The sequence below is a fragment of the Calidris pugnax genome, unplaced genomic scaffold, assembly GCF_001431845.1.
Source record: "Calidris pugnax isolate Ruff unplaced genomic scaffold, ASM143184v1 scaffold15, whole genome shotgun sequence".
NCBI classification, from domain to species: Eukaryota; Metazoa; Chordata; class Aves; order Charadriiformes; family Scolopacidae; genus Calidris; species Calidris pugnax.
The window spans coordinates 5714424-5740260 of NW_015090774.1; the positions used below are offsets into that span (position 1 = coordinate 5714424).

The 25837-nt window shown below is 36.3% G+C and overlaps 1 protein-coding gene across 3 annotated transcripts in view; it reads right to left on the reverse strand.

Moving 5' to 3' along the window:
• Positions 1–5549: 5549 nt before the first annotated feature.
• GUCY1A3 (guanylate cyclase 1, soluble, alpha 3) overlaps positions 5550–25837 on the reverse strand; it is a 28090-nt gene continuing 7802 nt past the window's right edge. For 2 of the 3 annotated variants that reach the window (XM_014944386.1, XM_014944396.1), the window contains 8 exons: positions 20607–21018; positions 17664–17725; positions 15990–16048; positions 14270–14979; positions 12334–12819; positions 11687–11830; positions 10845–10999; positions 8288–8633 (listed from right to left, as the gene is read on the reverse strand). In XM_014944386.1, the coding sequence (XP_014799872.1) occupies positions 8432–8633; positions 10845–10999; positions 11687–11830; positions 12334–12819; positions 14270–14979; positions 15990–16048; positions 17664–17725; positions 20607–20855 (2067 nt within the window). In that variant the 5' untranslated portion in view covers positions 20856–21018 and the 3' untranslated portion in view covers positions 8288–8431. Of the gene's footprint in view, positions 8634–10844; positions 11000–11686; positions 11831–12333; positions 12820–14269; positions 14980–15989; positions 16049–17663; positions 17726–20606; positions 21019–25837 lie in introns of all 3 variants that reach the window. The other variant, XM_014944377.1, reaches the window with a different exon arrangement.

Sequence of the window (25837 nt, forward strand, 5' to 3'; positions counted from 1 at the left end):
ATTAATTAAAGTGCCTGGCAGGTTCCTAGGGGTTAAGTAGGTACAGGTAGGGCGGTGTGTGCCCTGGTGCCAGTGCCCTATGCAGTGATTCTCAGGAACAGAAATGTGTCCTCGGTTTTTTCATATCCCAGTGCACCCACTCAGCTTTTAGGAGGATAAATGCCCCCTAAAAAGTGAAGAGTCTGAGGGACGGAATGATCACAGACATTTCTGTTTCTGTGCATTCATTTTTCAAAGGCTAGTGAAGTTAAAAGCATAGTAATGAGTGCTTTCAGTACTATTTTCTTTGTGTGTGTTAAGCCCTTGTCAGTAGCCAATGTCAATAAACACTGCATTGGATGCTCAAAGGGTTCTCCAGGTAAGCTATGACCCTTATGACAGAAGTTTTTGAGCAGAAGATTGCTGACAACATGTCAAGGGCAGCTCAGAAATAGCACACTGTCATAGTATACATGGAACAAAAAAGCACCACTTGAAAAACCCATTTAGTTTAAAGCCCTTTATACCATCTGAGGCCATACCTGGCTTCAGTGTATGAAATAAAACCTAAGGAGACTACTGACATTTTTTTTGATTGCTTAAAAAGCATCAACATATATTCAAGAGGTAATGAGAAGAGGATCCCTAGGAGGATTGTAAGACAAATACTTGATGGACTACTACTGCAGTAGCTCACAGGCAGAGACCTTGCTACATTAAGTCGTTAGAGCCATAGATGTAATCAATCCAGATGGATTCTAGATGTAAGTAAAAGTGCAAAAGTTCATACTGTAGTAAGATAGTGCAAAATAAGATTAAAATTTGAACAGTTCACATCCTTTATGAAAAAAAAAAGAAAAAAAAAACCCAAACAATCCCAAAGATGGAGTATGTGTGTTGGAATTCCCATGTAAGTTAACAAATGACAACATTTAAAATCATTTGAAATCTCATCTTTTGAATCTCTGTTAAAACCTGCTAAAATTGCTAGTAAGTAGGGAGACAAATTATGGATGGATAGATATCAGAAATTTGGCAAACTTCATCTCAGTAGGCATTCTAAGAACTGTAGAGGGAAACTCTGCTTTGAGGTCATGTAGGCATAATAATCAATTCTACACAGCTTTACACATTCCAAATCTACTGGGAAAAACAATTCTAGATTTTTTAAAGTATGAACAAGAACAAAGTTTCAATATAACCAGTTAAAACCATACAAATAATATGCTAGTTTTGAAGGGAGGAAAGAAAATTTTTAGAAGAAATAACTGAAACTGCTGCTTGATATATCTGTGTAGAAAAACAAACGAAAACTGAAGAATTGCAAATCTCTAGGGATCTCTTCAATCTCCAGGAAACAAGCAACAGAGATATTATAAATCTTGCTGTTGTAACCAGGCAAAAGGCTATGTTTCCCTATAGCTGAGGAGGAGTCAGCTTGTCACCAGTTAACTAGGATTTGAGTACATCAGGTCACCATTGACTTCTCCTGTTTGGTAGGAAGTAAGTTTTGGGAAAATGGGAAACCATATCTGACAATATAAATGTTGTAGCTACATGGCCTTTGTAATCTTTGTGTGCCTACTGATGGTAGTGAATCTACACTACTGGAAGATCTAAGACAATACCTAGGAGTTTTACCCTCTGGTGTTGTGTAGCCTTCCTCTCCACACACCTATAAAGTAGTTTTGAGGACACAAAATGTCGAGAAAGTCCTGACAGCACATCCCAGTCAGGGTGTGCCAGCACAGGGCCAGGAAATGAGAAGACCAGGTTGCGAATCAATGTTAACAACATCCCAATTCTTCCTAAGTTTCAAGGGAATCTACTTGCTCAGTCTGTATATGGGGTAAACCCTCATGGTTATAAATGATAGTAGAGACATTACATAATATTCATTTTGGATATGGTTTTTGGAAAGTAGATTATCCTGACAATTTTGTGTACCCGAGTGACACTTTTTCAAAAGTGCTGATACCTGCAAAGGTCAAAATTACTTCAGACAGTTGTGAAGTTGCCTTTCTTCTGATTTGGTTCAGGCTTCATAGGTTGCATTTGCAGGCTGTTCTTGCAAGAACGCCATTGTAATACAAGTGGAATTTCTAGCATCTGAGGTGAGATTTGTAAAATGTGAACTGAAAAGAGCACAGGCAGAGTTAAAGCAGGCAATGATTGATTTAGTTTTCTAAAACAGGGATCCCCTTTCAGAAGTTTGGAAGATGAATCCAAGAATTCAACCAAGTGATTTGCTGAGAGGGACCAGCCTCCGTTCCAGATGCCTGCTGAGTCAAGACTACCTGGTAAGTCTTAGGCAAGATTTGGTTGCAGCTGAAGGAAGGGCTGTAAGTAAACAAAATAAAGTACATCAGACTAAGCTGTTAATACTGGCCTGTGTTTTCAAGGCCTGACCAGCATCAGGACAGTTAGGTCATATGCATTATGCACATTTGGACTGTATCTGATGCACTCCCATAAAGTCCATCAGCTTATTCACTATAGCATGCAATCACATTCCCATTTGGGGATCCTCCTGTACTAGGTACGGCTCATAACCTGCTGCCCAGGTGCTTTTTGATATTCAGGAGTGGGAGAGTAGCTGTGGCATTAGCCACAACCAGGACATGCATGGGATGGAATGCTGGTGTGAAAGGAGCTTTTTAGAAAATGCTTTCTCTAATTCAAATCCCACAAGGCAGCTTCTCCACTTTGTGTCCCCCTGAACATGGCTCACAGGAGGAGTCTCCTGCATCAGAAAGCCAAAAGAGTTGTAGTCAATGATTATAGGGGAAAAACAACTGCTGTACTTTTTAAGTGGTGGTGTACATATTTTTTTCTGATTAGAGATGCTAACTTCATCTGGAAATTCTTGTTGAGATCAATGAAAACAAAAAGTAGCATAGGACCCTTTTATGCTGTATGAAAAGGCAGCTGCTGAGACAATAACTTTGGGAAAACCACTAGCTGGCCAAGAACATCTACATTCAATTCAATATGGTTTGTGTTACTACACAAGCACTATAAAAGAAAGTATTTTAATACGTTGCATTTTTTACTTTGGACTTTGCCCTTACAATTTATATTGTTACTGTAATCCTGAATAAAAATGTTGCCTTATATGGTATTCCTGGATTTCACTTACTGAAGATGGAATTACTTTACTGACATCAAACTGAATCATGGGTATTTTCTAGTTATCTGTCTCAAATCATAATGGCCTGAGACTTGACATTTGGGATTGTCATGATAATACTTCTCAGGTGCAGAAACAAGATCTTTTTTTTAAGATCCCTTCAGCAAGATTCATTATTTGTACTGTACCACTGTACACTCTTTCACTATACCATAAATTCATTTTCCAATACTGGTATCAACAAGCTATGATTGAAACAGCCCTCAATATAACAATGGTGTCTGAAATGCAATAACCAGTGTAGATCTGAGATCTGTGGACTCTGTTGCATGTAATGCAATGTAATCTTAATGGAATGTAATCTTAGCCATGCAGCGCAAAGTAATTGTATGTCCAAAACTTCCCTAACACCTTCTGCAATCAGAGGAAAGACTCCTACTGATTTTCACAGGCTTGTAGTCCAAAGCTCCTGGGAATTTTATTGTCCTTGATATTTCTTTGGCAGGTTTTGTTTGGGCTAAAAGAAATTAGAAAAGTGAAAGTGTACCTATGACTTTATCTGCCCCTTTTCACAGCCTTGGGGTGTTACTGCATGTATTCCTCTAGGTTATTTCCCGTTACATGCTGTGTGTGCAGGCTACTCATATAAATATGGCACTTGTTGGTTTAGTGGCACAATAATTTGTAGCTTTGTACTGCTTAGAAGATGGCAAACAATTTCAGCACAAATCTTCAAAGGAAGCTTCATAATGGGGCTGCAAAGCAATGTGCTCATTTCCATTTATATTAGGAAACCACTGGCTCGACTTTACTGTCAGCATCAAAAATCTGCTGAAGCAGATGAGACACACAACTTTATAAGGTTGTTTACTTTGTTTTAGATTCTTTTACAGTTTATTATTTCTTTGACTGGCTCTCCAGCTTCATGTTCCAGCCTAACTGCATATTTAACATTCAGATCCTACTGTTTGTGCTCAGGAGAGTAAATATCTTTAAACTGTTGCATCTGGATGTAGCAGAGGTTCCAGAACCATTGATTGTCTTCCATCTTTTATTTGTGCTTCAGTGTAAGAGTAATGCTGAGTAACATACATAAGACAGTGACCTTTAACTCTCCCCCTTTGCTCTGCAGAAAAGGATTGCCAGTGAACTCATGCAAATACACTGAGAAATAATTAAAAAAAAAACCTCAAAAAAAAGAGCTTATATCTGATTATTTCCTTCCTATGCAGTTGTGAGCAGCCATACCATCAGAGATGGCTTTTGAGGTCTCTAAAGACTTTTGTGGTACACATTTCACAGAATGAAAGGTAGAAAAGAAAGTCCTAGCTTTCATTTCAGAAACAGCCTCAAAGTTAAATTTGGTTCCTGCCAAGCCAACTTCTGATAAACTGGAACAGAGCTTTGAAAGCAGCACAGTCCCTTGTACGCTATATGGCAAATGGCCACAAAAATTATTGCTGTTACAGGAAACAAAAACTCCCCTTCCACTGCTTTTGCAGAACAATGAGCAGGCATAAAGAATGGTAGCAGCTAGAGCAGCCTCCTAGGTTATAGGATGGGTGGGGTTTGAAAAAGGGTCCCCTTGCCAAGATTCAAGAGAAATTCCCCTTGATTCTGATGGTTTTCAGCTGGAAACACTGATTTTTCCTCCTGTACTATCCGTTGCAGCTGTTTCTGCAGAGAATGCAAAAAAAAAAAAAAAAAAAAAAAAAGCTTTCTTGCCTGGAAAAGAACAGGATGCAAACCCCATTTCAGTAAATATGACCTAAACATACCAAATGATAGTGTTGCAATTTTTGAAACTTCCTTTAGCTTCATGCTAAAAAAAAAAAAAAAAAAAGATGGGAGAAATAAACTGGATTTGGGGGAATTCTGAATTCTTCCTTTGTAAGATTTCACAGCAAAAAGTAGATCTGTCCTGGGGCTTGACTCTATGTGCACTTTACTGATTTGTCAGTTTCTGTGAGTTCCTTTGCTTTTGTACAGTAGTTCAGAGAGAAAGAAGACTTCAGCTCCACGCTAATTGCACTTTCTCTGATACCAGAAATGAGATATTTTTTTTTCCAGTATCTTCCTGAAATCTTATCAGGTCTTGCCTGAATGAAATACAATTAATTAAATTCTTTTGCTATAGCTTTTACTTTAGCTATGTCACTGTTGAGATTCAAAGGACCCACTTTTTATTTATTTCAAGGGCTATTTACGTCTCTTTGGCAAAGAAATTGCAGTTGTGATAAAAATGTATCTTCCATCACATAGTGTCAATGTCAACAGGAACCAGCCCTACAGAATCTTCATGAACTAATATAATAAAAATTCAGATACTAACAAAACTGTTTCTGGAATTAACACTACGATATTTGTATCTTTATATAAATGCATAGTCTCTGAAGACTTTCACAATATCATACAACATAATACTATACAAGACATCAGCTTAAAAACAACCATTTTATTTCCTTGCAAAATTTCCCAGTATTATATCAGTTAAATTGCCTTCCTTTTGTTTATCTCAACAATTTGCTTTTTGGCTTTCTTATTCTTTTTTTCCCTATTGGCTTTAATTTAAGTGAGAAGATTAGTTAAAAATAATTGTCCCTTACTAACTATATATTAATTCAGCAAAAACTTAAACAAAAGAACAGCTTAAGTGAGACCTAAATTCTTAAGTTATGCTTAAAGCTAAACATAGACTTGTGGGGTTTTTTTGCAGAACAGGTCTGAACACGTGTACATTTTAAAGCACTTTCTTGAATCATTGTCTAAAATACATGCCTAAATCCTATATACTTCACTGAGGTTCAAGCATATTGCTTTATGTGTACACTTAACCCCCTTATCAGGATTATTCTCTGAACTAAGGCTGAAGTGTAGACATGGGAATGTTTTGAACTTTTCAGAAAAAAAAAGTTAGTGAAATAAAAAACAATTCTACAGCAATTCTATCCTAGCTGGTAATGTAACCTAGGGTGTATTAAAAAATACAGAGGTATAAAAAATACTGTTGGAAGATGAATTTGATCTCTAATAAGAACTTTGGCCTAGGACACATTTTATTTCACAGAGATACAGTTAAGAAGCTGTCAGGAACTGCCATGATGAACATCCTACTGAATGACAGGTTTATACAAAATCTGGCTTTGAGAATGGCCATCATCTAGTCCAGCAATAGTTCTTTCCCAGGGATGAAAGGAAATTCACTGCTGAGTCCCTCCAATTCAGTAGATAGGGAGAAAGAATTTCTTTTAAATTAAAAGCCTATTTATTTTTAACATTCAACAGACGACAGGGGTGGATAGATTCCTACTGACTTCAGTCATTACTGGCTTAATACCACAAGCCTACTGAAGAGTCAGTAGTCAGATACTCTCATATTTCTAAATCCATGAGCACCCACAGGGGACTGCTACTAGCCTCTGCATATTTAACTCAATAGAATGGAATTTTCCGACCAAAACAATATTGCAAAGATCAGTCGCAAGATTTGCATAGTCCTTGTTTCCTTGAAACACTGCTATTAAAAATACCACAAATATTTATGCTTGTACACGTGCGTATATATATATGGCACATGCAAGAGAGATGTGTATATATATAATAGAGAGAGAGACTTTCAGGTTCCATTTTTGTGTAACAGACCTTTTTCTAAGCATCTAGGATACTTAGATGCTTGGATGGACATAGGAGACCTGAAGCAATGGCAGCAGTCAATGTTTCAAGTTGTGTTCAAATGCTGCTTACAGGAAATCTGAATTAAAATATGCTTTTAAAATGTTCTTTGTGCTAGTTCTTTATAAGGATTTTTCTCAAGACTCTGATGGTACGTGCTCTGTATGAGTTTCTACTGCAAAATAGTAGGATAAACAGTATATTGAGCTTCAGAATGAACCAGTCAAGTTCTGAAATTGAATGAAATGGCACCTTAGTATAATGTAATTGCTCCCTGTAAATTGCCAGAGAGCAAAATCTGATTCTTGGCAAGTAGCTTGAAGAAAGACTCTTATGGTTAAGAGATAAGAATAACGACTAATAATATTTGATACTACTGAAAATATTTGTATGTGTGTAAGCAGTAAGCAGTTGGGATCAAACTGCTGTACAGAGAAATTTCTATGCAGATGGATCTGCCAGTCAGAGAGGCAGAATCCTAAACTCAGGAGTCATGACTAACTCTTTTCTGCCAGTTCTAGAGGCAGACCCTTGAGAGTTCTCCACTCATGTTCCGCCATCCACAATAGAAAATCTTGTACTGTAGTATTATTAATACTTTGTATATGTGTTCATATGTTTTAAAGCATTTCTGTTCACCTATAGATTCCCCTGGCGACTTTAAAGTGAGTATACCATAAGCATTTCAATAACATGTCATACCCACATTGCTGTCCTTCAATAAGGATGGTAGCTGTAAAGTGGTAAGATTCTGTTGCATTTTATACAGTCTGACTGGAATTTCCTTTCTAAGCAAACACTCCAAAGCATGTTTTATTACACTTCTTTTAAAACATTTCAAATTTAAATGACAACAAAAGGAAAACATTTATTGCTCTAATACATAATAGCAAGTGGATACTATTATTTTTTGTAAAGTATTTTAAAAACCCCAAGAATTAAAATATTGTTTGATGATTACAAGACTTTAGTATGTGATTATACAGTCTTTTAATCTATATTCATTTTATACACAAAATAAAGTTCATGAAACAGTAAGCAGCAAACTCTGCTATACGTGTATAAGCTACAATTAGCAGCCTGATCCAGAAGATGCTGCACGCCCTCAACACATTAACTCCAGTCGGTGTTAGAAGATGGTGAGCAGCTTCTAGGATGGGGCCCAAATGATGCACTGGGAGAATTATGTGATAGCAATGACAATATTTTAATGGATATTTTCTTCTGGAATCACTAAGAAAATGTATTTTAATAGTAATTGATAAGCACCAGCTCACAACACTGCATATGGCTGCGTCACTTGCACATTACATTTCCTCACACACTGCATGTATAATACATCTAGAATTCTCAGCACAGAGAGAACTGAGAGAGTTGTTACGTAGCACTTAGAAATTACCACAAGGAAAATGTACTTTTTAGTAGCATTTTCAACAGTGAAGTTGCAACATTATTTTAGTGACTATGTTCCTTATGCAAAGGAAAAATAAAAAGTAGTCAGTGACATACTTCCTGAAATTTTAATACTGGCTTTCAGGTGTTAACAATCTAAAGTGCTTTCATGTTTCATACATTTTAAAAAATTTTCAATTTATACAAAAAAAATCAAAATATTTATAAATTTATTCTATACACTTGTGAATGTACAATTTAGTCTATTCCTGTTTCCTCACCCAAAAAATTGGCATTGCCATCTCCCAAATCTCTCTTTTGAAACCAAGTCTGTGAGTTTGTTTCTTGAATATAAGAATCCAGAAAATAACAAATTCCAGGGATATCACTGGGAAAATTTGGTGGAAGCTCTTCTCTTGACCGAGGTGTGAACACAAAACCTGGATATTCCTTTAACAACCTAGAACAAAAATGAATCATCTTGATTAAAAATTAATCACTCACTAATTGTTTTTACAAAGTGCAGACATTCAATAATTCTTCATGTATGGCAGGGCAGAATGTAGCAGGGCAGAATCTAATTTAACATTTATATGTTATTTACTGAAAATATAAAAAATACTATTTATTTGCTAACCTTGATAACCTATTAACTTGTGCGCCAGCACAAGCAGGAGTATTGCCTCTCTTTTTTCATCTTGACAATATTTTGTATGTAGATGCTATGTTTGTTGTAAGTATTTTCAAAAACTATTTAGTATTGAAAGCTAGCTCAGATTTGCACATGAAACTGGCACCATAATTAATTTTTCAACTTAGGAAATACTGAAAAGCTTATTAACTAAACTATTCAGATCCTCTTACCAATTCTAACAATTTTGCTTTTTCACACATGGGTCCACTAAACCCAGTGGTCCTCTTTATCTGAAACACAGATTGCTAATCTGTAGGGGTAAATACTGATGACTGGTATCTAAACTTCCAAACAATTATTGCAATATACAGGAGTTGAGCAAGATACCATAATTTTATCAACATGTGGTTAGAATGGGTGTACGAATCAGAAAGAAAAAAAAAAAAAACCACTAAAAAAACCCCCGAAATTGACACATCATTCACTCAGGGGCAAAAACCATACCACAACAGTAATAATAGTTTACCCTTTAACCAAATTGCCTGTTTTCTGGGCACTTGGAGAGTTAATTCTCTCTTTGTTTCAGCAGTGTACCCATTTCAAATATTTTCTCGAGATGAATACACAGCCGTCCAGAAACCTACTTATGCCACAAGTTGTAGGCAAGTCCTGTGGTGATGAAGTGCCCAATGGTTTTAAGAAAAGACAGTAGCCAGTATCATTCAAAATTATTTTCCATATGGATATGACAAAAAAAACACTGTTGGCCAGCACTGTTCTTCTGACATGTATAAGCACTGGTGATGCTAATGCTATCTCTTGATTGTTAATGACCTAAAAGGTTACTTTCTGTGTGCCCTAAAACCTGTGATACTTTTGTCTAAATCAACTATACAAGATGATCTAAAGCTTGGCACACTGTAAGTCACATAGCACATGCTGCAGGGGATGTCAGGATCCTGTCCCAAATTCTCTGTCTGACATTGGCCACAGAACCTTGCCACAAGGCATTATCGCATACATGGCAGTGGGTAGATGCTGAGTAGGCATAAGGGACTGTCCAGGCTATAGTGAGGGTATCAGAGCTTTCTTAAAAGGAAAAAATAAATTATATCCAGCCATATCACTTTCTACTAGTAGATTCACTCTCTACAGTTCATTCTTACAAAGCTTTTGGGCACTCTGGAAGAAGCAAACATCTCAGTGGCATAACACTCAGACCTGGATCTGCACTTCAGATGTAGACTGTTGTTTCAATCACATTCTAAACAGCTTCCTATTATTTTTCCTGGCATCTACAAGACACTAGTGCTCGGTCACAAACATATTGCAAGGTGATTTTTAAGTGCAATTAAACGGATAATACAAAGAGAGTATTAGGCTGGGAGGACAGAGGAGAGATGCCGTTTTTCCCATGGAAGATGTAGAGGACCACTGCCAGCTGTCTGCATAATCATGTAGTACACGTCACAACAAATGTTGATAGACAGCCTAAGTTCCATAATAAAAGGTTTAAACCAAGTTGGGACCAAGACCTATATAAACTAAACACTGGTGTGGTTGATTCATTGCATCCTATTAATTCATCTTCCCTAACCAAAAGAGAATGAAGATGCGTAGGGTGATGTTTAACAATTCTTCAGTTCGGTTGTTATTTTCAAGAGCACCTGCAGCCAGTTTGGCATCCAGTTCACACTGAAAGCCTCATAGCTCAAAGAGGAGCCAACTATATGAGAGAAGGAAAAAAAAAAAAAAGGCAAAAGGTATACAGCTGCAGGGTAAGAAGCAAAATTGGCCCAGACAGTCCATTTATTTTAAATGTGACATCTGAAAAATAAATATCAACTGTTCTGTTTCACCCTTTTTTCTTGCTGCTGCTGGTTGCATTCTGACTAAAAATAACCATGGTGCATTCACGAGCAGTCAGAGAGAGAGAAAAAGGAAAACAAACAGCAGTACTTCAGAGGGAAAGGAAGATAATGAACTGTTACAATTAACTGCTTCAGGTGGATATTGTACAGATATGAAGCACTATACCTGTAAGTTGTTGGGCTGACATTTATTTTTCTAGGTATACTGCAAGATTCAAACTTATTGGCAAGGGTTACATTATTTCCAAAAAGGCAATAACGAGGCATTTTAACCCCAACAACTCCAGCGAAGACAGATCCAGAGTGAAGGCCAATGCGCATCTTTAAATAAAAGACAGAAAACAGCATTAGTAGGTAAAATAAAATGGTTAAAGTCAGTTTTACAAATTGTTCCTCTATTGAAAAAAAAAAAAAGAATGAGTAACTAATATAAGTTGATTTTATACAGCCTCCTTAAAATATCTGTGTTCTGGTCATCAGTGCTCATTGCGAGGAAACTAGCTGAAGTTTACCCTGCTTTGCATGTATAGTAAGTAATCCTTTATATGATATCACTCTGATAACGGTGGTCTCTGTGGTAGTAAATTGCTTTAGAAATGTCAGCAGGAGTTACTATGACACTTGGATACTTTCCTGACAGGAATTACATGACACAATGTTGTTAGACTGGTGACAGTTAATTTATAGTACTTGCTTTGCTGTTAAGGTCAGCAGCCAAGTCTTAGGGAATAGCAAAGACAATATGTCCATGCTGTAGTTCCAATTGAACTCCATTGACAACGTCACACATAGAGTAAATCCTAATCTCAGAGTACAGAATTTTGCTAATTAATCAAATTATACAGCAGTTGAAACATTTTGATACCTCTTCTTTGTAACTTATACTCAGATGTTTGAGTTTTGCTTAGCTGGTACTGCTTTCTATGTTCTTTTTTTGGAGATGTGCAAAAGCAACTAAACAAAAAACATGCTCGCTTTAAGCGTATAAAATACAATGAAATATATGACCTTGATAGGCTCTCCATGGGGAGACACCACCTCATCTGACAGCTCCATCATCTTCAGGGCCATCAATGCTATTTGAACAGCGTGTGTTTCGCTTTCTTTGTGTAAACCTCCAGCAACACAGTAGGCATCTCCAATAGTCTCAACCTAAAAAGAGGCATATTTGTTCCTTAATGTTAAACTGTTTGACATATAAAAGAATAGCCATGGCTTCAGTAGGAATTGTACCTCCATATTGACTGAGTCTTATTTGTCATGCTAAATTATTTAAGTCCTGGGCAAATCCTGCAGTATCATTCAAAAGGAAAAATTGCACAGCTTGTATTTATTGCTCGGCATGATGCTGAAATACTTTTCCTTGCTTTACATTCTTAATCTACATTAAACACCTATTCACTCCATATTCACATCACTGTCATTGAAATTAATTTTTAAAATTAACTCAAGTTTTTATGGGTTTCTGTCTTGGCTGTGTGAACAGCTGATTCTGTTGGGATTTTTGTTTGTTTGTTTTGTGATTTATCTTAATATAGCTTTCTTATAATGAAGATTGAGGGCAAAATAATTTTTTGCACTTCTATTATTCTTTGTCCCCTTTAGTCTTCATTTCCTTCCCCCAGAACCCCACAGAAATGCAGTAAGTTGTGTACCTTGTAGACATCTAGCTCTCCACATTGGTAATCAAAGCGAGTATAAAGCTCATTAAGCATGGTGATAACCTGCATAGGTGAGCACTGGGAACAAATGGCAGTGAATCCAACAATGTCAGAGAAAAGCATTGTGACATTATTAAATTTCTTGGCTTGCACAACTTGTCCCTGCCACAGCTGCTGAGCAACCTCTCCAGGAAAAATTGAAAACAGAAGATCTACGGTCTTCTTCTTTTCTTCTTCAAGTGCTTGATGGGCCTGCTCAAGGGTCGCTTTTAGCTTTCCTAACCTCTTCTTCAGTCCATCCTGAGCTCTGGCCTGCTCTCCTATCAGAACAACATCTCTCAGTGCATTATGAATGGGAATATCTGAGAGGTACAATCCACGTCCTGTAAAATCTTCTAGTCTATCCACACAAGGAGATCCCAAGAACAGGATAGCACTGGATTCAAAAATATAGATCATTTGGCCTTTAAGATCCATTACCTGAAACAGTTAAAGAAACAAGAATTCATTAAACATGCACAGTAATGTTTAGAAGCAAGAGGTTTAGAGGAAATACATTTTGCTGAAACATAGGAAAATCAGACTGGTCCGTAGTCCTCACATTTTCATTTAGTTGCTTAAAGATAACTAAGGGGTGCTGAATCTTACAGCCATCAAGTAAGTTTATTTTGCTTCAGCTTCTGATAAAAAGTTAGACCACAACTTACAGATAAACAGCTAATTATGCTTGAGTATCAGTGCCAGTTTTAGCTTAGGAAGAAAACCAAAAAGAATAATTGTGTGTATTTTCATCTATTGATAAAATGTTTCTGGCTATAGTTTGCTATAAATTTCTGCTAATAACTCTAGTATTTAGTTCATGTACCACCTTCTTTGTAAGATAAAGTGAGAAAATCTGCTTCAGTTTTATTATAGGTTGTTCAGTACTGGCTGCAATTTAAAATTAAAGGCATATATGGCAGAAATATCCCATTTTAATCTAAAAAAGGGAAGCATTTTTGTGTCCCTTCTGTATTTAGTTGTGTAATGTGCAAGGTGCTGCAGACCTCTAAGAAAACCTGCTAATTGTTAATGTAAATTTGCATACGTTAAGTACATGCAATGGCAAAGCAGAGTCTACTACCCCTTGTAATCATAAACATTTGCCTTGTACAGAAATGGATTTGAGATGAAGTAGCTAATTAGTTATACTTTTTTTTCCCACTTCAATAATAACTGGGTGAAACCTTTATTACTGTTCTTTATTTGAGTCCTTGGTGTGTTTAGTCTGAACTGGTAATTCATCCTGGAGTGCCTCAGGTGTATATAAGCTGGAAGTCAGCTGGGACCAGTGATGAATAAAAGCAGTCATTGAATATTCAATGTTTTTTACTGGCCCAGGTCATTTGCCACAGACCCAGCTTCAGCAAAGATGGTAAATAATCCCATCAACTGAAACTAAGTGGGACCTTTGGCAATTGCATCTGGTGAAAATATGAGAATATCAAAGATACCAAAGGCTGAATAAGCACAGGAAATGTCTACTTCTTCCCCCAAATCCTACAGCTGTTGTTTCCAGATGATTAAGGGGCACTTTGGAAAAGCTCTCCCCGCCACTGCCTTTGTGTTGGAGTTGCCCTTATTCTCAGCAGCATGGTATGTAATTGGCTTTATCTCAATTTACTGAGATTATCTCAATACTTTATTTTTTAATAAGATCAAGTTAACAATTAGATTTTACTTATATAAAATTCCTAAAGCATAGTCTTGACTGAATATTGGCTTCAGATTCTAAATGATATTAGGGTGCCCTCAATTAATCATTATTTTTCAGTTGTATTAGATGTTGAGAGGTAGACAATGCAAAGTGCACCATGTTTTTTGGCTATTGTAACTCTATCTAAAGAAAACAATTTCTTCACAGAAGTAATGGCTATAAAAAGTCTCTTACCATGGATGATTTCATATCAGTATTATCCCATCTTCTGACTCGTACAGTAAACTGCATGTTTAGCATTGTCATTATTCCACTAAAAGTGGAGCTTACTTTGGGGGTAAGAATTTCAAAATACTCTTCAAAATTTGGCTTAGCTTGAAATTCTCTCCTGGTCAAAAGTCTTCTTATCCCATTTCCAATTTGAAGAACTGACATATCCTTGTCAAACATAAAATGAAATGGGAAAGTCTTACAGAACATAGAGGCAGGAATCACGAGTGAAGACTGTGGTTTACAAGGAGATAAGGAAGGTTTTGCACTTTTGACTTGTATAGAGTATAGCAAGTAAGGCTGATTAGCAAACTCAGTGCAGTCATTATGGAAACAAGCAGGCATGAGCATCACTTCCACCTCAGTTTCATACAAAATATGAGCTGCTGCTTTAATAATACCAGATAGAATAAGACTCGTGATTTTCTTAGGAAAGAAATAATACACATTTAAGAAGTCTTGATCTTTCTCCAGACATAATATGGAGGCATCTTCAAGTCTGTCTTTTTTTCCTGCTTCTTGGCTGTGGCCACTCTGCTTCAGCAGAGTAGTGAAACTGTTCAAGAAGTCCTTAAGGGTTCCTCCAATAACCCCTAATATGTGTTCATCCTCTTCATAGCATATTTTGAATAGCTCTTCACCAAGAGATTCCCGTAGAGACTCCACGGGAACACCTGCACGGAACCACATTTTAGTCAGAACTGCACTCATCATGCTGAATCTCAGACTACCCTCCACTTTTTTTAATGCTAGACCAAATCAAATTAACAATATCCTTCCCTGATCCAGCACTGACACCTGAGGGCCCTTTCATTTGGGAGTCCTGCTGTTACCAAAGACATACTTGCAAAACAGGGAGACAATAGGTTGTAGTTTGGAAAGATCCAGGACTCAGTGTTCTTTGTGGAGATGTAGACAGAATCAACGTGTGTTTTGGCACAGGATTTAACCCAATTCCCTTAGCTTTGATATAAAGAAATAAAATAAGAAATGGCAATAAAAAGTTAGAACAACATAGCGTCTGTGCACACATGCAGATATAAGTACTATGCCTGATCCAATAAATTAAATGACCCTAGGAATATTCCAGGGCACTGATGCCAATTGGCACACAACAGCTCACATCTTTGCTAGTAAATATGTTTTAACAGGATAGCCACGTGCAGACTGACTGTTGGGAATGTTCCAACTCCCCAACTGTTACTTGAAATCATTTAGAAAAGTGTTATCTGTCACAGGCCAACTGTGACACATTTCAGTTCCTGGAAACATTAATTTACTATTACAGATGTAGCCAGAGAGTTCCGTATCACACATCACAGCAGTTCTCTTCCGACAGACTACAGTCCTTCAGAAGATGAAAAGGATCAAACAGTTTTTCATGAGTATAAAACTGTAAATTATTACTGAATGCATGCTACAATTCCCTCTAGATGTTGAATCTTAGGGGTGGATGATTCTATGGCAGCTTGAGAAACTTGTCTTTTTAGCTCAAATTTTGACACCGAACTGTTGGTTGCAGAGATCACAGCTTAGGCTCTGTGTTGTCAGCATCCCTGCAGCCCTTGGAGGAGCTGGAGGAACAAGACTAATTTATATATACATATATTATTTTATATATATAACATATATAATTTCTATGTTCATACATATATATATCTATTATGAAACAAGTTTACATTACCTGCTGCATTAGCGTGATCGCTGATTATTTTTTCGAAATCTTCTCTATCCCCAGTTATTCTGTAAAGATCATAAAAATATAAATAAACCCCCAAAATATCAAAATAAACATGGTAAGAATTGTAAGTAACAGAAGTTACCTACCATGTCTTCAATGTCTACAGACCAAGTTTTTTGATCAAATAGGCAGTTTTTCATTAATTTAAAATAGCGTCTTGGTAGGATCTTTAGATTATCGTGTGCATTTGTGATAAATTAAAGTTTTAGTGGTCTGAGCTCAGATTATGGATTGAGCCCAAATGTTATAGACTGTCATTGATTAAAAACTTTTAGGTTGCAACAGTCCTGTTTTTTTGTTTGATTCAGCTTTTTGCCTGAAGCCATAACTGTATTTTTTAGCGTATATAGTTTAAATTTAGATTCAAGCATTTATTGGAACTACATAGTATTAAATTCAAAAGAGGTGAGAAGGTATTTCTCTTTTGAGAGGAAATACCAATAACAACTATTAACTTCAAAGTTACTTGTTGGTTGGCAGTAATCCAGGTAGTGATGACACAAAATTGCAGCCCTCTGAGCTCTCTGAGGTCAATAAATGTCTACCTCAATGTCAGACCCAAAATGATGAGAATGACATGTAGGTTATATTAATCTCCATATAGGCAATAAGCTTTTGATACATGCTTCCTGAATTTCTCCACTTGAAATATCTTAGATATATTTACATGCAAAAGCAATAGAGACATTTAGATAAGTTTTACATTTGCATTACTACATCATTTAGAATAGCATAATAATTTTTTGTTTCAAACTAATACTCCAGGAAGCAACACATAATAAAAGACAGGGAAAATATCCATATCAATAAGCCACTCAGCAAATGCAATGTACATCTGACAGCTATCTTTGATTCAGTCAATGCATGTAAAGTGCTTTGAAAATATCAAGTATAATTTAAAAGATACATTGTACTTATCTATTCTTATCAAGGTGAGCAACAGTGTAGTTTCCAACTTCATTATTTTTCTCCGCTTTTGAAAGATTTAAAGTAAGTGCCCTATTTTATGATGCATTCAATATATTGAATCCTCAATGTATAATAACACACTAAGAAATTCTCACTCCTTACAAAGCTCAAATGATTAATTAAGGAGTGATGAAAATCAAGCTGAGTTCCTCAGAAACAGAAAGCAGCAGTTGAGTGAGTCCAGTGAAAACATGTATGTCACTATCTGTGGCATATTGTTGATTACTGTATCAGAAGCCATTTTTTTGTGTTGTACTAGTTGTTTGCATTTAAAATTCTTTTCCTGGGGTCACAGAAAGACTGGGCTAGATCCATATACAACCAAGTCTACCTTTCCATCTACGCCTGAGTAGTCTCTGAGTTCCTCCAAAACACTTGCTCATTTTAAACAAAGCCATTTCCTCTGCACAAATGGCTAAATTTGCCCATTAAGTCATCTGTGAGTGATTTAAATATTTTTGAATATTTTAAAATAAAATAAATCATTATTCACTTACATTACATGAAATTTCACACACACCAATTTGACACGATAATTGAAAACAGATTCCAGAAGTCCTGATTTCCGCTCACCACCCTAGTCCTTACGAACTGTCTGCAAAACAGTTTTGCTGTGAAGTTAGTGGTAAACCCATTGCACGTACATACCTGGTTTCTTTTATTCTGTGTTTTGCAAGTGTTCTCTGAAGTGCAAGATTTAGCCTTTCAAACTGGAAGAAAAGAAAAGGTATGTTGATTAAAATGTCATTGCTGAAAATTTAATCATAAGAATAATATTTTTATACTGAGAAGAATTGCTTTGCTGTGATTGGGACTAACATCTTTTTTCAAGATGGTATAGATGTTAGAAACAACTTGTCATTTCTGTGTGTGGGGTTAATTTATGTTGATGTCTTCAGCTCCAATACCACTATAATTAAGCCGCTCAGCTCACGTGTGCCAATGACTGTGCACTTTAAATGTAGTGATGTGCTTTACCTCCAAGTTGTCGGATGGCAATAAAGACGGTGCTGGTAACAAATAAGTATAACCAACCCAACTTTCTATTATTACACACACGCCCCAAAAGCCCCACCCTACTGTGGTTGCAAAATGTAGAAATAAATCTTTTCAGCTTAAAATATATTATCCTAACAGAAAAAGCCAGTTATATTCTGCATTATGCCCATAGTAAAATATTAAAATGTGGCTCTTCTAGGTAGTAACTTTTCTTGGAATATTAAGAGTTAGATTTTTTTTTCAGGGTAATTTTCAAAAGTGTGAATATTGGAATTGCAAAAGGTAACAGTTTCAAATGCAGTTATAAAATACCAAAATAGCATTCTGTGCTTCAGATTACCTTCTTTTCTGTTTTCAAGACTACATCATTTCACAACAATGTTAGAACCATTTATTTTACATTTGTAGGAAAAGAAGAATTTTGGCTATGTATGCTGCAAACCCAAATATCCTCCAGATGAAAATCTAGTCACTGTAGATAACCTTTGTAAAAAAAGACCCTGTGGAGTATCATGAAGATTTACCTTAATTTACGTTGATCCGATGGTTCCCTATCCTTTCTGTAGTTCCCGATTGGAACAGATACAACACTTCCGCAAATGCATATTTCAAAGTAAAGCTGTATGTAGTCTCTGATCATTCAAAACCCCAAATTCCTATCAGGACAGTGTCACAGAACACCATGATAGAATTTGGCTGTGAGGCTTGCTGTGCTCTGGCTTTTCTTTGGTTCTCTTTCCCTGAAGAAACTAGTGTTTTCTACTGCAACTTGTACTTTTTGTATACACAAAAGTACACACGAGAAAAATATAATGTTAAAGAAAGGCAATATATTCTGGAGACTTTTTCCTAGCAAAAATCTAAACTGAACAACTGTTCTAGCATTTATATGAGCCCAATGTAAATTACATCTGTGTCTAAAGAGTACATTAAATGGAATGCCATCCAATTCATTATTTATCTTCCAGCAATGTTCTTTATATTTCTGTAAACACTCAAAGAAGCAAATGAAACATTGTATCTCAAATTTAATCAACATTTGTTCTGGATTCACTATGTGCTGTGCTTCCATGCACAAATCACTGTTTTCATGAGGACGACATTAATCAATCAGGCTCATGATGAGCCCCCTGTTTTGGAGTTTCCAATTGGAAAGATGATGACATTAGTTACTGATTGTTAAGTAAGGCACTGTAAAGTATGTAAGCAATGAAAACTATGTTTTTAAACAAGCAAAACCCTTCTATGGAGAACTGGGATTGGGAAGATGCTCAGGTCTTGACGCCAAATCAGCATTAGAACCAACTACTATACTTGCCAAAGTTCCAATGAATATGACTTGAGTAACTGTAAATAGCAATCACAATAACCTTGAACATCAGTAGCTCCTGGTCATGATATCCTTGACTTCACCAAGCTTTTGTCCCAGCTGATGCAGTAGCCTATCGTGATTATATAATAGGTTGCTGCACACAGTTGTATCACTCTTTTAAGAAAAAAACCACCATTTATTTCATTAACAATTCCACGAACAACTATATACTGGAAAAGCAATACAGCAATCGTGACACCAGCTTTGCTGGTTCATTCTTGAGTTAAAAGTCCTTTCCTTTATATGTTTAAAGATCAGTTTAAAGGAGTGAATTTCTTCTGTGTAAGTGCAGCAGAGGTAGAAAGGGTCTATCAGAAATAGATAACAGAGTTTTACCAAAAGGATAATAGATGAAAAGTTGAGGAAACAGATCTGCAAATAGATTTAACCAATTCCATCACACTGAGTAAGGTACACTGCATATTGAGTAACAATTACTAATTGTAATCAATTAGTATACATGGTTGGCCATTTGTCCCAATATATACCAGTCAGTCTTCCACACTTCCCACAGAATCGAGGCAAGCCCAAATGCTGAATGTTATGGAACTATATTTTTCATGTTTTTTTTACAGAGATAAGCCATGTTATTCATCTCCACTCAAGCGAACCACCCTGCATGCACTGTACCTAATTTCAATTTAGTTGAGCAGAGACATAAAAGTACTTTTGTGGCAAACACAGATAGTAATGTTTTTTTAAAAAGTATGGCAGGAGATTAGCATCATAACAGGTGATTTCTTTTTTTCTATTTCTATTTCTATTTCTTTTTTTTCGGTGTGATAATGACTAATGTATATAGCTGTATAGATTCAGTTAGGTGAATTGATGAGGTGACCACATAATTTATGTAATTAGGTAACAAGTCAGAGTTTCTCTAACTGTATCTCTACATAAAAAAATGTTTCAAAAATACGTGGACTTAAAAGGAACAATGTAAATGATCAGTGGAGGGTTGCAAATACAAGACAAAAATATATGGAAATACAGTGGAAGGGATGGTGTGAAAGTGTACAAAACCAATTGTGGAAAAATCGTATCCAGAAAGAATGGAAGAGGATGAAATGAGGATTTAAACTATGCAGAACTACAAAAGAACATAAACTTTGGAGTCAAAACAACTTTCCAAAGGTTTGCATCTAAAGGCTTGCATAAAATGCTTTTTTAATATTTATAATTAAATGCTAGTAAATTACTATTATTACACAGTATCTATTTACCTCAGGAAAGATTAGTTTGCAGATGCTTTCAGTTAATGTGTGCAGGTACACTCTACTTCTGCTAGTTTTCCTTTGTGGAAGGTTTCCTTGGGCATCTTTTTCATGGACTTCTTTGCAGATGGGCAAAGCTGCTCTAGAGCTGTTTTCTGTGGAGTCCTTGTCATGTTCGTCAGTAATGGGACTTTGAGTCAGTAAGGAGAAAGGACATTCGCCTGTGATCTTCAAGTCTTTCAGTTTTGTACAGAACATACTGTACAAAGTCTCTCTCTTGAGATTAAGAGTACTTGGCTTTGTGTTTAATAGTTCTCTTCTGTTTACTAACAAGAGCAGAAGATTCCAGAATAGTAGATAAGGCAACCACAGCTGAAGATTATTGGTAGCTATAAATCACCACAGAAACAAATGCGTGCCCCTACAAAACAGGAAGAAAGAAAAAAAATATTAAAAACATTTGTTTTCTCTTTTAACTTCCTGTGATGTGACAGTTTTATCATATGTGCATTAAAATAATGGCTTTTCTAAGACCTTGCTCAGGAATGCACTTAAGCTCATGTGCCATTTTAAGCATGTAATCCCTACTGACTTCAGTGCTTCAGGTAATTAAAGTTATGTGCATGGTTAAGTTCTTGGTTGAAAGGGGCTCTAGTGATTCAGGCAGAGGAGTTGTTTTATGAGAAATACCTTTGGTCACATTGATGAATGAGGTTTCTGAAAGAGTAGAGAGAAGAATTCTAATGAGAAAACCTTTTAAATTCTTCATAAGCAGTTATTAAAAAACTACCTCATACGGCACAATGAAACTGATTTGTTATGGATATGTACATCTCAATGGCTCCTCGTGTTGAAGCCACTGACTGGTGACAACTGACATCGTGGGAATTTGAACACATAACTGATGTAGTTTCTTGGAAACACCAAGGAATTTTTAGGCTTTTGAAGGTGATCTCTTTCAAACATCATATTAAAAAAAGGGGCTGAACTTTTCATTTTGATAATTGTTCCTTGTTTGTGACATTTATTTCAGTAAGACTTAATCTGAAAAAGGCTCTTCCCTTAAGAGCTTCATTTTGTATTGACTGAATCAGACCCTCTTATTCTCATATAATACTCTAACAAGGTAAACTTTGAGAGCTTTAGAGACTCTGGAAGTAGCTGAAGTATTACGTTTGTCTCTCTGGAGATGCAGTACAATAACTATTTCTTTCAGATGCACCACACTGCTTATTTCTGCCCCTGAGACACAAAGGGTTTTCAGGGTCACACACCAACTGTTCCAGGGTTAAAAATAACTAATTCCCCAATACAGGTTCTTCTTCTCTTGAAACAGCTGGAATGAATGGCATAGCAGAGGAGTGCTGCAGACCCAGCACGAGTGGCACAGATAAGAGGAGAAACAGGCAGAAGCTACTCTGGCTGGACCTGCTGCTGAAAAAACATATCTGGCAGAAAAGGCCCTTTTAAAGTATGCTGTAATTCTGATGGTGTCAGGCCAGCTTCCAGGGGCCATCTATCAAAATTATTAAAGTATTATTTTAAGAATCAATAAACACAATGCTAAGAACAAGCAGCTGAAGAATGTTTATATAACATTCTATATTTCTGATTTCAGTTTTTACATAGAAACTCATTTGTTTCTACTGCATGGATATCAGTAATGCTTTATTTTTTATTGCTGCATAATGTGTAGCAAATGAGACAGTGAAAAATTTCAAGCAAGAACCACACTCTTAATACATAAATATACAGAATACTTTTTTTATAATGTAGGCATTGTTATCTATATGTAAAAATATGTTTATTCAGAGCCATTATATAACCATACATTACTTTACCAAAAAAAAAGAAAAGCAGAAAAGAACTACCTTTTCTTTCATTAGGCTGATCTGTGTACTGAAATAAACTGTTAAGAAAAATGCTAACATAAATACTAACATAAATAATGCACCATTATAAAAGGATAAAATTTATGGCTTTGATGGATCTCACATGTATAGTCATGTGCTTTGATGAATTTGGGCCCTAAATTTCAAAATAAATCTTGAACTTATAAAATAACAATACTAAAACTTTTAAAATCAAGTATACCAGCATTTTGGGGAAAAAAAAATCTGAAATATATTTTTGTGGAAAAAAAGTATAATAAAACATTTTAAACATCTCCCAGTAAATGTAATACTGCATTTATGTGCTGCTATTTAAAAAAAAAAAAGTTTCCCTCTTTGTGAACAATGCAAGACGGAATTAGATACCAACAAATATTTACTGCATTTGCACTAACTAAGAACACAAGAAGTGAATGACCTTCAGCCATTACCAATACTTTTGATAGTCTGGGTTTTTTCCTGCTGATGAAACTATTTCTCTGTTTCTAGAAGATAAAAATCTGGAATTATTTGGAGGTTCACTTCCATGGTAGCATATTGCATTTTAATTACATTACACTTGATGTGGTAGGAGAAATACCCAGGCAGGTAGAATCAGCTCTGTGAAGGAAGTGATGCCATTATTTTACTCCGGGAAAACCTGAAGTCTCTAGAAGATGCCAAGCGCGAAGGAGAGGTCCTAGAAGATGGCCATGGGCCAGGACTTATTCAGGGGCAAAATGGACATTGATATGAAGGTCTAAGAGTCAAACAAGCTGCTGGACATGCAGCTACTGTGTCTGCAGCTTCTTTTTGCAAAGCAGCCTGTCATCCTTTGTGCTGCAGGACACCTATATTCAGCCTCTTCCTGCCCTGGTGGGGACTGGAATCATGCCCTTGCTCTGAACATGACTGTGGGCTCCTGCCAATGGCTATTTATGACAAAATCATCATTGATTTAGAAGAAAGTGGAGATCCGTGATGCTTCTAGTAATACTACTGGTGTACAGAACCAGTATCAATAATGTACAGATCTCTAAATTCCAAATAATTATGAAACAGTTCTTAAAGAAAGCTTTCTGCAGAAATATTTTCTAAGTATCCTGAAGTTCTTTTTTTCCCGGAAACAAATGAAATGGTCCTTTGATAACATATATCCCAGCTCTGATCTCTGCAATGACAAGACCCCCTGAATCATATCTTTAAAGAAACAAAGTGGAAAACTTTCCATGACACTTCAGGGAATTCAAATACTGAAAAAAACCCATCCATATACTAGGTCTTCCTGTATTAAAACATCAAGTTTGCATGTGGTATCCTAAGTGCATTTTGCACTTAATATATCCAAAATGTAGAAAAAAAAAAAAAAGCCTATTGTGTTATAGAAAATCTGTCTCACTCAAAGGGTAATTAGACAGTGGTTTTAAATGTCTGACAGGGGAAAGATAATGAATTGCCAGTGTAGAGTTTACAGAAAGAATTTCAGCAGTATAATGGACTTCAAAATGTATGAGAAAGATGATGGCACACAACGCAGATTAGGTCAAACATTTCCAGATGTGTTTCAAGAATGAGGAACAGCAGCCCTCCCATTGTTCACAATGTTTAAAGACATTTTCTGACCATAACAAAAAAATAAGAAACATGAGGAAACGTGGGAAAAGTTTCTGGTTTTAATTCCTTTCCAAACATGCTTTGAGAGAGCTCATCCCAGGGGAGCAGCAGTGTTTAATGTGAATTCTCCATCTCTGCCATATTAATTGCTGTCATATTTACCTTGGGAAGAAAATTAAAAATTAAAATTAAATAATCTTCTGTGAGATCAAACTACAAGCAACCAATTTATTCAGTGTCTGGCTGAATGCAACATGGCACTGTGCCACTCAGAAATATGAAAATGTCTTTACATAGTATAGTCATAGCAGCAGAATAACTTAACAGTGCTCAAAATGCTTTGTGCAAACATTTCATTGTATATTTACATCTACACTTGTGTTACAGCCAAAATGCCTTCCTGCATACTTATTTGTACTAGTTGCTTCTGAATATTTTCCTTTGCTAAAACATTTCCTTGACAATGCCATGAAATATAGTGCAGTGAATCAATCATAGAGTAAAAGCCCCTGATATTAATATGGCCGTTTATAAGAATTCAGCAATACCACTTGTTAACAGTAGCTAAAGGAGGCTTGTAATTTTAGCCTGTGGACTTGGCACAAAAATTAGAAGCAACCTTAAATACTTTTTTCTTATTATGAGCCGAGTACTTTGCTCAGAGTAGGACAGAAAATGGTATTATGACATAATGTCACTTTTTATTTTAAGTCATACATATCACTTTGTTAGGTGAACTGCTGCATGTTGAGGAAGAGTTAACAAAAACATTAGTTTGTTTTGCACAGTCAGAAGATGGCACTGACTGGATCTAACTTTCTCCAGCACGAGAGTGATTGCAGCACTTGCAGGAGCTTGGCGTGGTTTGGGAGCAGCAGCTGTGAACTTCTGTCTCGCCTTTATGTAAGACAGAGGCTTGAAAACCCCACTCAGCTCAAATTGCTGTGGGATTCAGAAATCACTGCCTTTTGCCCCTTGCCAGCGAGTCAGCCTCTGCACAGAGCAAGGCAGGAACTGTTACTTTTACACCCAGGCAAAACACAATCAGCTTCCAGCAAGACAGGTTAGTACCCATCACCCTATCAGTACCAGCTCATTGTGGATTCAGCTGTTGTGCCTGTCAGCAGACAAATGCAGGGAAAATAATTAAATCCTGTCATTTTGTCTTATTAATATGAAGTGCAGTATCTGCACTTTACTTTTTCTACTTCAAGTGCTGTGTGTAGCAACAGAAGCAAAGCCCTGGTGATTTGTCCGTTTCCAAGGATTTTAAGGAGGCTTCTAAAATACTCAGAGAAAATTGCTCAAGTCCACATCAATATATAAGCTAATATTTTAAGAAGTCAGAGTATTTATAAGCCTTATTAAATCCTATACAAAGGCTTTCTTTGGCTGCTTCATTGTTAACTTAAACCTGTTCGGAGTGCACACACCTTCAAAGAATTAATTTGTTTGAATATTGCTGATTTGGAGAGCACAAGATGTAAATAACTGGAGGAGACAGGCAAATCTTTTTACAAATTTCTAAGTGGTAGTGAGTCACACCTACTAGAAAACTCCCAATTGTTGACTTAGGTAGAGGACAGCTTGGAAAAGATGCAACCTTGTGAATAGGAGTAAGATGTTTTCCTGCACCTCCCCAGTCAGAGACTAACCCATCAACTGAAATTTGAGGATGCCTCATTTACCCCTTTCCAGTAATTTAGTCCTGTTGTTAACACAGTAAATACATTTTCTAACCTACCTGGGGATAAC